We start from the raw sequence: 13,540 nt of genomic DNA, 5'->3' as shown, positions 1-13,540 counted from the left end.
CAAGGACCATGGAAGCTTCCACTTCTGCGAGCTTTCCACACACACGACAGCTTCCGGACGGATCACCACCACGAATCACGAACACCACTGGCATCTTAGTATCCCTCCATCGCAACTGGGAACCGATTCCTGATACTCTAATTGACCAAACTCTGACCGACTGAAAGGGGCCAACCTTGGTTGCGTCCAAGAACCTGCCTACCCAAACAGGGAGCTTACTGCTACAAACGAACGACTCGCTCGGCCGTATTCACACACACACAACGACACACACAAGATGGCCTCGCCAGGTGGTAAAGACTATCACCGTCAACAACCCATGTTGGACGACGATGATCTGATAGATCCCGACGATGGTAAGCTGTACCAGGCCCCCAAGTTTCTTGCCATTACATCTCTTCGGTCCCCGATGGTCCGCACAATCGAGAGGCTTTCACCAAAAGCAGGAGGGGCACCGCGCCAGCCTACCTATACACATACCCTCAATCCGACGCACACAATGGAAGACAAATGCTAACACGCAGGCTTCTCAATCGCAGCCGACCTCAACGACTTTGACGACCCCCTCGGACCCTCCTCCTCCCGCGCACCCCTAACCGGCACCATCGGCTCCTCCTCGTCCGCCGCCGCCGGCGGTTCCTCCTCCTCCAACACCCAATCGGCCTGGACCAACCGCATCCCCGGCGAAGACCGCCGCGCGCCCACCAACACCATCGACGAGACCGTCTGGGAGACACTCCGCCGCGACCTGCTGGCCGTGTGGTCCAAGATGCGCGAGGTGCTGTATCCGCGCTACCTTTTCGGCGGCACCATGCTCGAGTCCGAAGACGGGCTGCGGGGCGCTTATGCCAACATCCGAAACGCCGGTCTGTCGGGGGCGCGAGACGAGTTGACGGGTTTGGCGAGCAGGGTGATGGACCCCGAATCTTTGCTGCAGCAGGGGAATATGAGTCCTGGGCTGAGGGATTGGGATCTTTGGGGCCCGTTGATCTTTTGCTTGCTGCTGAGCACCCTTCTGAGCTTTAGGAGCAGGGAGCAGCAGAGGGAGATTGTATTCAGTGGTGTGTTTGCGATGGTGTGGATTGGGGAGGCGGTGGTGACAGCGCAGATTAAGTTGTTGGGCGGGAATATGTGAGTGCCCTCATTGACGGGTTGATTTGCGAGAAGGAGTCATGCTGACAGTTGACCTTACCACAGCTCTTTTGCCCAAAGCGTCTGTATCATCGGATATACCCTCTTCCCTCTCGTCCTGGCTGCCATGCTCTCCGCTCTCTCGCTGTACTGGATCGCCAGGATCCCGGTCTACCTGGTGCTTGTAGGCTGGTCCTTTGCGGCGGGCGTGAGCATCCTCAGTGGAAGCGGCGTTCTAAAGAATCGGGTTGGGTTGGCGGTCTTTCCCCTTCTGATTTTCTATGTTGCTTTGGGGTGCTTGTGCTTCATCAGTTAATGGGTTTGCTTGGGAGGTTGGTCGGGTATAAGAAAGGGTGTTCGTTTCAGTGGGTGTCGAGGATAAAAGGGACAAAGAAGAACAAGAAGATATAATACAGGGAGTTCCTCGGCTGTATGCCAGCTCAAAGTGGCAAGATGAATTTGACGAAGATGGGAAATCTGCTCTCGCCTCATGTTCCTCGTATGGCGTTGCCTTGGTATTAGAGGATGGAACCGCGAATCAAAAGGCGCTGAACCTTATTAATAGTTGTTCATTTTTGAAACCACTCAACATCTTCACCTCAAGTGTCCGAAAGGGCAAGCTTCTTACACAGGGTTCTGCATCTACTAGCAACTTAACCCGGCTACCATACTCAAGGTAACCACCTCACTTATACCGTCCTCACCCAGAGTCACATTCGTCTTGATACAGACTTCCAACCAACTACCCAGGCCCCTTCCCCAAATACCTCTCCAAATCCGGTCCCCTCCCCCACAGTTCCCTCTGTATCCTCTGTCCCCTTTTCTTCTCCTGCTCCTGCATCTTCCGCACCTTCTTCGCATCCAACAACTTCTCCTTCTTCTTCGGCAACGGAATCCCATTCTTGGGCACCTCTATCCCAAGACCCAAATGATCATCTTTCTTCTTGCCCTTGATAGGGAACTGGATCCCCTGCGCCGCGGATCCGAGACCCTGCCGGGAATCGGGGTCCCACCCGTGGCTGGTTAGGTGTTTGAGGCCCATCCGTGAACGGTTGAAGGCTGAGGGTGGGTGCGAGTGTGGAAGGCGGGATTGGTGCGCGAAGGAGGATTCGTGCGCGGCGAGGCCGGAGGGGGTGGGGTCGTAGGGGAGGGAGCAGATTTGGCAGGTTTCAAGCTGTTGTGGTTGTGGTTGTGCTATTGGTGGTGGCTGCTTTGTTGGTGCTGTGCTTGTGGTTTGGGCTGTGTCTGTGTCTGTGTTTGAGGGGTTGGTAGTAGTGGTGATATCTGTCGCTGTCGTTGTTGTTGTTCTTGTTGTTGTTGTTGTCGATGGCTCTTCTTTTTGTTTTTGTTTGTCCTTGTTGGCGAGAACCATGTTCAGGTAGAGATCAGCTACGTCAAGTTTTGGCTTGTTGTTGGACTTGGCCGCTGTCGAGCTGGTCGAGTCTAGATCGCCATCGGAGGCGGGGACGAATTTTATCTGTTGCTTGTATAACCCGGTGCCAAAGGGGCGGAGGTGGTGAAGGGGGGTGTCTTCTGCATCATCGTTGTCTGTAGCCTTGAAGGCTCGCCTTTTTGGGGAACTCATGGTGAGAAGTGCATGCGCACACGGTTTGTTGGCTGGGTCTTTGTTGTAATCTGTTGATTGACGGTGGAAGTGAGATAGGCTAGTTGTGAGAACAGATACGTGAGTTGTAAACTAGGTAGCTTCGGGGCGACGTGAGGTTCGGTGGATCGTCAAGTCGTGAAGTAATTGATAGAAGCGCGCGAGAACCTTGATGCCCGCTAGATGTGTGTGTGGGTGGGCTTGATGCCTGCCGTCGATGCGGCTCGGTTCCCGGCCCCGGCCCATTTGGATCGATGGATGCGTTCCATCCCATCGGACTTCGGTGACTTTGGTAGAGTGGGTCGCTAAATATAGCCCCTGAGCCCCTGACGTAACTCGTGTTTCGGGCCTGCTGTGGACATTTAGTTGGAGGCCAGTCGCGACCAATTGCGACAGCTTCTCCTTTCTAGAGCTTGTTGGCCTCTTTTTTCCCATACGTTTTCTCCGTGCTTCTGCCTCCAAAACAACTTAGACAAACCGCAGAATGATCTTGTAAAGAGACCGGAATAACCTACGAACCCTCCAAACAGCATCTCCCATAATGCCGATCCCGTTCCTCACCAGCATCGTCTTCGACGGGTGGCCATCATGGCTGCCCGGACCGTGGACTCTCACCAAGGCCGGCAGTGCTCTCGGAGCCATCGTTTTCACCAAGATCTATGCCAGTGGCGCGACATGTACGGCCGAACGGAATATGCACGGTCGAGTTGTCATGGTTACCGGCGGCACATCAGGAATCGGCGCCGCTACGGTATACGAGCTCGCCAAACGAGGCGCCCAAGTCATCATCCTTACCCACCACGAGCATAACGATCCCTTTCTCGTCGATTTCATTGATGACATGCGCGACAAAACCGACAACCAACTTATCTACGCCGAACAAGTCGATCTGCGCTCCCTGCATAGCGTCCGAAAGTTTGCGACAAAATGGGTCGACAACGCCCCTCCCCGCCGCCTCGATACCATCATCCTCTGCGGTGCGACCCTTACACCGCCAGGGAAGGGCTATACAGAGACACTAGATGGAGTGGAGAGTACCTGGCAGGTTAACTTCCTCTCCAACTTCCATCTACTTGGCATCCTCAGTCCCGCGATCCGCGCGCAACCGTTTGACCGCGACGTGCGCATCATCATCCCGACATGCCCCGCCTACATCCGTTCGCCGTCGTTGGATAGAGCGTTGGATAAGAAGGACTGGTCGCCCGGTAACGCATATGCGCGAAGCAAGCTGGCTTTAATGGTGTTTGGCAAGGCATACCAGAAGCATTTGGACGCGTACAAGAGGCCCGATCAGCTTCCGATGAACGCGCGCGTATTCCTGGTAGACCCTGGATACTCGAGAACACCTGGAATGCGCAGGTGGCTTACCAGAGGCACGATTTGGGGTCTCATCGTATACCTCTTCCTTTATGTGTTCTCCTGGCTTTTCCTCAAGAGCGCAAGGATGGGCGCGCAGTCCATCTTGTGGGCCGTTATGGAAGGCAGTCTAGTTCGCGACAAGGGTGGAAAGGTGGTCAAGGAGTGCATGGTGGTAGACTGCGCACGGAAGGATGTGGACGACGAAGCGGTTGCGAAAAAGCTGTGGGAATCAAGCGATAAGCTCATTGAAGAGAGGGAGAAGGAAGCGGCTGCAAAAAGGGCAAGGGCGAAGAAACGGGAAATGGAGAAGGAGGAGGAGAAAAAGGAACGGGAGCGCGTTGAGGAGATTGAAGCTTTGGTCAACACCATCAAGAAGGGGAAGCAAAAAGAGAAAGAAAAGCCCAAGAGTGAGAAGAAGGCGAAGAACGGAGAAAAGACTGCCTAGAGGGAGGCCAAGAAGACGGGCAAAACCATATGCCTTAGATTCACGCTCTTATAGACAAAATGACCATAATTTTTAAAGATAGAAGCCAGATGTAGTGGGATACTTTCCCAATGAGGTGCTCGGGGACGGGCCGATCCATGGGCGGAGCCCTCGTTCGCTCGGCACCATGTCGAGCGGGGATAGCACGCCGGGCCGGTGATTATAGTGGGGCCACTTCGGCACTTCACGTGAAGATGATCAACAATGACGAACTTCATCTTGGCCGATCCAACGTCCCGGAACCATGAATTCGTGGGGTGCATAAGACACTGCCCATCTGATCTCCGTCAACTCGCTTTGATATTGGAACCTACATTTGCTGCGTACTCATTCATCGGAAGGCCGAATTTTCAGTCTCAGCGAAACTATCTATCTTCAACCTTCGAAAGCCTCAGACAACTGCCATTCCCAGCATTCCCAAAGACACTCACTTCTGCCCGCGCATACGACTTATACCCTCGCTTAACATATATTCCACCTCGAAGTTCAAGCCCGACACTACCAAACCATAGGCCGAGAGACATCTACATGCCCAATACCGACATCAAGACCATACGCACAAACCAAACCCATCAACAGTCAAGAGGTCATCCATGACGACCCTCCCATTGAACTCCACAGAGGCTCATGCACCGTTCCCAACATCATCACCACCTTCACTTTCAAATATACAGTCACGAACAAAACCTATCACTCCCATTCAAAAACCGACAATGCCACCACCACCACCGCCTATCATGACCCCGAATCCATCCTACTGCCACCCGGCCTTCTTCACATCGAAATTACGCAGAAGTCCATCTTTCACAATCCAACCAGGACCTCACGCTACATCGTCATCGCATGCGGTAAGCCCTGTGGTCCATGGGTATATGTTCCAAGACGCGCAAAGATTTCAAGGGCAAGGGGTTGCGGGACTGGGGAATATGGCGATCGGGTCGGTGAAGGTCGCGGGAGGAAGTTCGAGGTTATGAGGATGCTGAATTGGGGGGGGGGGGGGGGGGGGGGGGGGGGGGATGTGGGTAATGCGTGGCCGAGGAGATTTAAGGAGCGGCAGATTCGAGGACCTCTGACACACCGTTATCCTGAAACGAGGGATGGGAGAGAAGATGGGATATGTGAAGAGCACGACGAATGCAAGGCCGGTACTTACGGAATGGGATCCTGGCAGTAGCACCGTCGGTGTAGTATCTTAGGGCCATAGGACGTTATGGAACGGCCTCCGTGGCGATGTTCGAGCAATCATGATTCTTCTTCGAGCCGAACTCATGATGGAGACGTATCTTCCGACTAGCTATCGCAACATGCCAGATTTCTAGGCTGGCTACCAAACTAGGCAACCTATACCACAAGGTACAGGGGACCAACACCAAGCCCCAGGTATATATATTTGGTCTTTCACCTAACAACTCTGTCTTGCTCCAGAGCCCCCTCCGCTCTAGCCCCAGGGCGTACCCGACCTACGCCCATTCGTCTTGCCAATCGACAGCACCTCTTGATGGTTCGACCGGACGGCAATCACGATAAGCTTCGTTTCGGTAACTTGGGCCAAATACTATTGAGGAGGCAGCGTGGTGACTTCTAGGGGTGCTCCTTGACGTACAACGAACATGAACAAACAAATAAACAGCTCTTCTGATTCTTCCAATTCAATGCGCTTATCCGTCCTTTCTCGTCTATGTCACCAGCCCACGATACCTGCCTTCCACCCTTCCTTCCCAGGTACCTTCCTTCCATCAGGCAGTCACTGCCACAAGCAACTCCAAATCCCAAACCCAAAGTGGACCCCTCTTTAGGTCTCGCTTGCCCCTTAAAGTTTGTCTCCCAACACAAACTTCCAACAACTTCCCATGGGCGGATAGTTCAGTGGTAGAATGTCTGTTTCGCAATTTGCCTTGTTTGTCCAAGTGCAGCAGCTCTTACAGAAGGTCCCGTGTTCAAACCACGGTTCGTCCATAACCTGTTCCTTTTTTTTTTTTTTCAGCTGTTTCCTTTATCTTTTTGCGACCTTTTTGTCTCATCTTTTTCCCCAGGCCTAGAGTTGCTGAGGGGAGAGCATATCATAAGTGACGGGACTAAGCGTGTAATTCGAAGCAAAGTTCGGTGTTGCGGACTCGGCGTTGCGGACTCTGCAGGAATGGTCTGCCTTGATGTTGTTGCTGGGAGGATCGTTTGGATCCTAGCCATCTTTCTTTTCCCTTGGCTTCTTTTCTCCGACAATCTCTCTGCTCCTTCCCGTCTTCCCATTTGTCGACGACCAACTTACCAAGCGCTTACACTTAGGTTCGGCCAAGGGCTCTTGTCATGTCCAAAGGTGAGATAGGAGAGAAGAGCGTTTGATTGAAACCACAGCAATGACACAGGCTCTAACGAATTATACAGAACGAAGCAGACGCAAAGAAACAGGAGAGGAAACGCAACCGTACAATGTCGAAAAAGCGCCAAAAGAGCAGTAACAGAAAAGCAGAAGGCATGACAACATAAGACACCGTATTTTCGTAACCCATCACTCATGAAACCCAAGTCCAACCCCAGGCAAACCGGAAACCCAAAACTTGCTCCGACCAACCCCGATCATTCATGGCAAGCTGTTCTTGACCGCCATCACAATCGACAGCACAATCAACACCACCACCAACGCCAGCAGCGCCATCAGCTTCACATTCTTCCACCACATCTTGCGCTTGAGACCCCTGCTTCTAACCCGGAACTCGCGCGCGCTACCGCCCAGCCTGTCCGTCTTGTCCACCAACAGATCAATCCGCTCGCCTCTCTCCAGCAGACCCTCAATGTTCCTCGTCATGATCCCCTTCACATCCTCAATCTCCCGTTTGGCATTGGTGATCGCATCGTTCTGTCCCTGGCCCGTGGTGCCATAGTCGACCATCAGCGTCTTGAGCTCTCCGTTGAACGAGGCCGCGCCGTAGTTGGGCATGTCGGCGAAGTCGTTGGTCGGACCAGGAGGGTACTGCGCCAGGAAGCGCTTGCGGACTTCGACGAGGAAGCCGAAGGGGATGCGACGGCCTAGGGAGGAGTCGGCTACGACAAGGAAGGTGAGGCCGCCTGCCGAGGAGGCGGAGGGCTGCGACGTCCAGTCCGAGGGCGACTCGGACATGTAGTGGATGTGGTAGGAGCCATGGGTGTAGGTGAGCTTTTGAGGGGTCGAGTGGTCGATTTTGGGGAGGATGAGCGAGGCGAGGGAGGAGGTCTGGGACGAGGCCGAGGTGGTGCACTCGGCTAGGATGGTGGTGTTGTGGGCGATGCAGGAGCTGTGTGGGAGACGGTTGTTAGTGTTGAACTTTTTGAATAACTATTCTAGGCTAGAGATTGTGGGACAAGGAAGATAGTGAAGCAACGTACTAGAGGAGAGGAGTTCCTGGAGTCGAAGATGAGGCCATCTTGGATGCGCGTAGAGATCCTTTGATGGGATCACCAAGTCGTGTAAGTCAAGTCGCAGTGCGGAGGGAGATGGGAGTTTCCACTTGTCGAAGATCGTTGGCAGATATTATGATTGATCGGGTTATGCGTCTGAAGGTCGAGATAGTAGCGTGGTGCTCGATGGTATGATGGATGCTCAAATTGAGCCCGAGATTCTCGAAATACTCAGCTGTCGGTCACGGTAGGTTACCACTGAGGTTACAGAGCGGACTCAGCGGAGTGTCACAGTCCACTCACGGGCTGCATGATGACGATGCAGGACACCTCCACCTTTTGACGGCCTTGTGGGCTTGGCGTGTGGGCCAGTTGGAGTTCAGCCGGGGTGAACAGCGGAGCCCCAGGGGTCAAAGACGGCACAGTGCCAAGAGTGTGAAGAGAGGGGAGCCAAGCGATAAGGGAAAAGAATTGGATCCTCAAGGTTGACGATAAGAATTATTGTAGCGCCTCCATCCCACGCCGTCGTTCCGAGCTCCAAGTCCACGCCTCCCCTCCCAACTCCAACACCTTTGGTGCCGACTCGAAGGACGAGCGATGATCGCTGGCACATCTCGTCCACCGTTATGAACGCGTTGTTAGGGCAGGCCTGGAGATGTCCGCGGAGCGCAGTCCTCGTTACTCGCCGCTTCCGGGTGAAGTCGACTAAACCGCCCAAGAAGGCTGCGGCGCGCGGCGGCTCGAATGCACTTCAATCCTTCAATGTTCGATTCCCCAACAGCCTTCTTCTCGAACTCTCACTTCCCGGATTGCTGACCTTTTTCGTTTTACTTGTAGGAATTGCCAGCTGACGAACAGCTACGACGACGCCTCAATGACCGCGAAAGGGTACAACGCAGGACGACACCATCCGAACCGGCGCTGCGACAGAGATACGGCGAGTTCTACGACCTCGCCAAGCACCGATTAAATCATCTGCTACGGGAAATGGGGAGATGGGACCCGGAGCACCGGGAATACCGAGCATTCGGGCTACACACTCAAGAGGACTACATCCAGGAGATCTCCCTCTTCAAAGATGCTCTGAAGAAGTCGTTCAACCTGGCCAGCGCACTCAACATGACTGCGCGTAACGATAACCCTTTGTTCTGGAACTTGCGCGCTGCTTTCATCAGGGGCGATATGCAAGAATTGACCAAGGAGCTTCGGTACGCGCTCCAAACCTTCTTAATGCGCAAGAAGTTCTCCAAGTCCACCGCCGAGTTGCACCTCACAGTTGCCGATTTGCGCTTCCCTTACGAATGGTTCCCTGCCACTCGCCAACTGCAGCGCACTATCCACTTGCACGTTGGGCCAACAAACTCTGGAAAGACATACAACGCCCTGAAAGCTCTGGAAAACGCAAAATCGGGCATCTACGCCGGGCCCCTTCGCTTGTTGGCTCACGAGATCTTCACCCGGTTCATCGCCAAGGGGAAGCCGTGTGCCCTCATCACAGGCGAGGAACAGAGGATACCGGAAAATGCCGACATGTTCTTCCGAAGTTGCACGGTGGAGATGACACCTTTGAACTGGAAGGTTGATGTCGCCGTCATTGATGAGATTCAAATGATCGCCGACGAACACCGTGGTTGGGCTTGGACCCAGGCGGTCCTGGGCTGTCAGGCAAAGGAGCTTCATCTATGCGGCGAGGAAAGAGTGGTTGATCTGATACAGGAGCTTTGTGCTCGTCTGGGCGACAAGTGCATCGTGCACCGTTATCAGAGGCTGAACCCCTTGCTTCCCATGGAAGAAGCTGTTGGCACCGACTTCAAGAATCTTCAGAAAGGTGACGCTGTCATTTCATTTTCTCGAGTCAACTTGCACGCTTTGAAAGCTGGTATCGAAGGTGCAACTGGGCGTAAATGTGCTATCGTTTACGGCTCGTTACCGCCTGAAACCAGAGCGGCCCAGGCTGCCTTGTTCAATGATCCGAATAACGAGTACGATTTTCTGGTTGCCAGTGACGCCATTGGCATGGGTCTGAACCTCGAGATCAAGCGCGTCGTCTTCGAATCGGCATTCAAATTCGATGGCTCGACCCAGCGCCCCCTGACGATCCCGGAAGTTAAGCAAATCGGCGGTAGGGCTGGTCGTTATAGGACAGCCAACGATGCTGTGTGCTCGGGCAACGAAGGGGAGGCTTCAGTTACGTCTGCCCAAAGCAAGTGGGGAGCGCCGGGCTTCGTCACAGCCATGGATGAGCAGGATCTCGAGCATATCAAGAAGCATCTTCTCAAAGACGCCAAGCCCATTACTGCAGCGGGTATCATGCCGCCTTCGCATATCATCGAGCGGTTTGCCTCCTTGTTCCCTCCCGACATTCCCCTTGCCTTCGTTCTCTCCCGACTCAGAGAGATGGCACGACTCTCGAGCTCCTTCAACATCTGCAGCTTTGGCGATGTCCTCGAGATCTCCAATGTTCTGAAGGAGTTCAACCTCAGCATATACGACCGCTCCGTCTTGCTGACAGCCCCGGTTTCGCTCCGTGAACAGGCTCAAAAAGACGTTCTCAGGGCCTTTGCTTGGAGTATTGCCAATCTGTCCGGCGGCCACTTGCTCGAGATCCCCGAAATTGATCTGGAGGTGCTCGAGGTTGATCCTTCAGCGCTCACTGCCCTAGCACGAAAAGACCATTTGGTGCGACTCGAAGGTCTTCACAAGGCCGTCACTTTGTATCTGTGGCTCAGCTACCGGTACCGTGGCGTGTTCATCAGCCAACAGCTGGCGTTCCACGTCAAATCCCTGGTTGAGGAGAAGATTACAAACTGTCTTGAAGCAGCCGATTTCGACGCGGAGAGGCAACAAAAACGTCGTGAGATTCTCAGACGCCAGGCCCAGTCGCATACCAAGAAGGAAGAGAAACTTCTTGGCGAAGTGGTCGAGGATGCACCTGTCGCTGAGAGTGGCCCAGGTCTGTGGGAGGCCGAGGGACACGAGGACCCGTTGTACCGGGAGAAGAAAGAGGTTAACGCTGCTCTGCCGGTTCGCGTTCGCAGGATAGCAGCGAGCCCCACGGGTGCTGTCTCCCAAGAATAAGGGTATTCGACGGTCTGTACGATATGGGAAGCGCTGTAAATGGATGTGTACTATGTTATCTGTAGGTCTACCAAAACGGGATAAAATGTCAGTAGAACTATATAGATGGCCGGCGTTGGTACTCTGGGGCATGTTGGTTAGTCTGGCCGTTGGGGAATGATCGTTCAATCTAGGAATGTTTATCTGAAGATATATAGTCCTCTCCATGGCTACAAGTTCTACCTCGAGTCGTCTTTGCTCTCGGTGTCGCTGACCTATTAGGACACCCAAGTAACAAGTGAGGAGGGGAATCATCACGGGTTCAATACTAAGGTAGGTAGCTCGGAGTGGTGACGGGATACAAACGAAAGAGATGGGACACAGTACGGTATTGTTCTTGGACCGCATACAGTGAGGAGCCCCTGTGACCCAGCGGACTCAGCTGCCCCTGGGCTGAGCTTCCACCAGAAACTGAACTGTCAAGGTCTCCACAATGTGCATATGATCTCATCGTCACAGGGATGCCTTCGTTTCTCTCTCCAGGAACCATCAACTTGCGACCATTCTTCTGATCACAACTGTCCTTGACCAAACGAGCCATCAACGTCACAATCACGAGTTTCACATCAAGCCCAGAAGCTTTGAAAAATAAATGTAAGTTTTACACTTCTCCTTACGATGATCAGACCCTGCCTGGGTCGACCAGCGCGGGGTTGCCGTGCGCGCCGACCGCGGGGTCACACTTCGTCAAGTTACATCTTTTTAGGCATTCTCAAAGCACTCACAGCAAGCAACATTTGCTTCCAAAGCTGACCAAGTCTCCTTTGAACCCATATTCAGCAGAAATACCAAGCCAGCGAGCTCAAAAACCTAACGAATACCATCACCATGGCCTCGAACGAAGCCGATCCCCATGGCGGCGTCCCCGCCGCTGCCGACCGTCCGGCTTTCATCCCCCTCGAAGCCAATCCCGAACTCATGACCAGCCTCCTCCACAAGCTCGGCCTCTCGAATACCCTTCAGGTCCACGACGTCTACTCCCTCACCGACCCAGATATGCTCGCCTTCATCCCGCGCCCCGCCCTGGCTTTGCTGATGGTCTTCCCCGTCTCCGCCGCCTATGAATCGGCTCGCCTAGCTGAGGACTCTCTCCTCGAAGACTACTCAGGCAAGGGCCCCCAAGAGCCAGTCCTCTGGTTCCGCCAGACGATCCGCAACGCCTGCGGCCTGATGGGCCTGCTCCACGCGGCCGTCAACGGGCCGGCCCGCCAGCTTGTGGAGGAGGGTTCGACCCTGGACAAGATCATCAAGGACGCGACGCCACTGGACCCTATCGGGAGAGCTAAGTTGCTGGAGATGAACGCTGATTTGGCCAATGCCCACAAGAGCGCCGCGACCCAGGGCGATACCATGGCACCGGCTGCTACGGACGATGTCGATTTGCACTATGTCTGCTTCGTCAAGACGGAGGACGGGGGCTTGTGGGAGCTGGACGGAGGCAGGAAGGGGCCGCTCAAGAGGGGCCAGCTGGAAAAGGATGAGGATATTCTCAGCCAAACGGCCTTGACGCTGGGTCCGCTCAAGTTCTTGGAGAGAGGAGGCGGTGACTTGAGGTTTAGCTGTGTGGCACTTGCCGGCAGCTTCGATTAGAGAGTGGGTGGATGAGATGCGTCCTCTCCTGGCCTCGGGTTTTGGGAGATTTGGAATAAGGCCTTACACCGGGGTTCTGCCTTGTCTTTTGTTCTAGGTCCAGCTCAAGGGATGCAAACGGTCGAATATCAGCAAGCGTATGTGTGAGACCCACGAATATACCATGCTTGAACTTTTCTTATGGCGGCGCTAGACATAGATCAAGTCGTTTTACTTAGATTTTACAGGGATTACAGAACAATTACTTGTCACAGCCAAACGCTCGGAACCCGTATTAACCATCGAAGTCTCTGAATGCGTCAGTTTGGTAGGGTATCTGGAATGTCTGATTATAGAATTGCCCAGTTCCTCGGGACCGGGACTGTGGAAGATCCTGACCGGCCCCCGGTGGAATTTTGTTATCCCGCTGACCACTATATATGTGACACTTGCCCCCACAGATGGGTTCCTGGGGAAGGCCCAGGCATGCATAGTTGACAAGGACGAAGACCAGATTCGAGCAACATGACATCGACACACAGGTGCAACGGATACGTGATACGAGAAGAGGCCTGGTTACTAGCACACCCACCCGTGCAACTTGTTTCAAGAATTCGGAGGGATTTTGCAAAAAAGAACGTCTTACCAGCGGGAAGAGGGCTTAATGGGCAACTCGAAGATCAAAAACACAAGTCAAGGATTGAGTGGTCGTCCCTATGGGTAACGGCTGGAGCAAGCAGGTAGAAACAAGGCAGAACCCTTTTGCCGACGGGGACTGGCATGGGCCAAACGGGAAGAAATTAGCAGGGGCCCTTTGCTTTGGAATGCGAGCTATTTGGGTCACCTAGTTTGCCAGTCTCTCTGATTGCTCTTGTGGAGGAGGAGGTCGGGTGGCTCCGCGGATA

General features: G+C 53.9%; 6 protein-coding genes and 1 non-coding gene across 7 annotated transcripts; 5 read left to right on the top strand and 2 right to left on the bottom strand.

Moving 5' to 3' along the window:
• The first annotated feature begins 11 nt into the window (after positions 1 to 11).
• Positions 12 to 1,683, top strand: SMAC4_00982 (uncharacterized protein). The gene is made up of 3 exons (XM_003350044.2): positions 12 to 356; positions 540 to 1,131; positions 1,198 to 1,683. Exons 1-3 carry the CDS (start codon positions 278 to 280, stop codon positions 1,445 to 1,447), a joined length of 921 nt encoding a protein of 306 aa, XP_003350092.1. The 5' UTR covers positions 12 to 277; the 3' UTR covers positions 1,448 to 1,683.
• Positions 1,684 to 1,873: 190 nt separating this feature from the next.
• On the bottom strand, positions 1,874 to 2,716 carry SMAC4_00981 (uncharacterized protein; the record flags this gene model as incomplete). The annotated part of the gene is made up of 1 exon (XM_003350043.1): positions 1,874 to 2,716. One exon carries the CDS (start codon positions 2,714 to 2,716, stop codon positions 1,874 to 1,876), a length of 843 nt encoding a protein of 280 aa, XP_003350091.1.
• A 359-nt stretch (positions 2,717 to 3,075) lies between these two features.
• On the top strand, positions 3,076 to 4,552 carry SMAC4_00980 (uncharacterized protein). The gene has a single exon (XM_003350042.2). It carries the CDS (start codon positions 3,276 to 3,278, stop codon positions 4,536 to 4,538), a length of 1,263 nt encoding a protein of 420 aa, XP_003350090.1. The 5' UTR covers positions 3,076 to 3,275; the 3' UTR covers positions 4,539 to 4,552.
• Positions 4,553 to 6,429: 1,877 nt separating this feature from the next.
• On the top strand, positions 6,430 to 6,533 carry SMAC4_13510. The gene is made up of 2 exons: positions 6,430 to 6,465; positions 6,498 to 6,533. It is a non-coding gene; the product is annotated as a tRNA-Ala (tRNA).
• A 320-nt stretch (positions 6,534 to 6,853) lies between these two features.
• On the bottom strand, positions 6,854 to 8,243 carry SMAC4_00979 (uncharacterized protein). Its single transcript, XM_003350041.2, has 2 exons — positions 7,938 to 8,243; positions 6,854 to 7,846 (listed from the first exon to the last, which is right to left on the bottom strand). Exons 1-2 carry the CDS (start codon positions 7,973 to 7,975, stop codon positions 7,156 to 7,158), a joined length of 729 nt encoding a protein of 242 aa, XP_003350089.1. The 5' UTR covers positions 7,976 to 8,243; the 3' UTR covers positions 6,854 to 7,155.
• Positions 8,244 to 8,523: 280 nt separating this feature from the next.
• On the top strand, positions 8,524 to 11,282 carry SMAC4_00978 (uncharacterized protein). The gene is made up of 2 exons (XM_003350040.2): positions 8,524 to 8,713; positions 8,787 to 11,282. The coding sequence occupies exons 1-2, from the start codon at positions 8,576 to 8,578 to the stop codon at positions 11,025 to 11,027; spliced, it is 2,379 nt and encodes a 792-aa protein (XP_003350088.1). The 5' UTR covers positions 8,524 to 8,575; the 3' UTR covers positions 11,028 to 11,282.
• Positions 11,283 to 11,894: 612 nt separating this feature from the next.
• SMAC4_00977 (uncharacterized protein) lies at positions 11,895 to 12,656 on the top strand (the record flags this gene model as incomplete). Its single annotated transcript, XM_003350039.1, has 1 exon — positions 11,895 to 12,656. The coding sequence occupies one exon, from the start codon at positions 11,895 to 11,897 to the stop codon at positions 12,654 to 12,656; it is 762 nt and encodes a 253-aa protein (XP_003350087.1).
• Positions 12,657 to 13,540: the final 884 nt, after the last annotated feature.

The sequence above is a fragment of the Sordaria macrospora genome, chromosome 3, assembly GCF_033870435.1.
Source record: "Sordaria macrospora chromosome 3, complete sequence".
NCBI classification, from domain to species: Eukaryota; Fungi; Ascomycota; class Sordariomycetes; order Sordariales; family Sordariaceae; genus Sordaria; species Sordaria macrospora.
The sequence above is the reverse complement of the archived record's forward strand: the minus strand, read 5'-3'. Positions and strand labels throughout refer to the sequence as shown.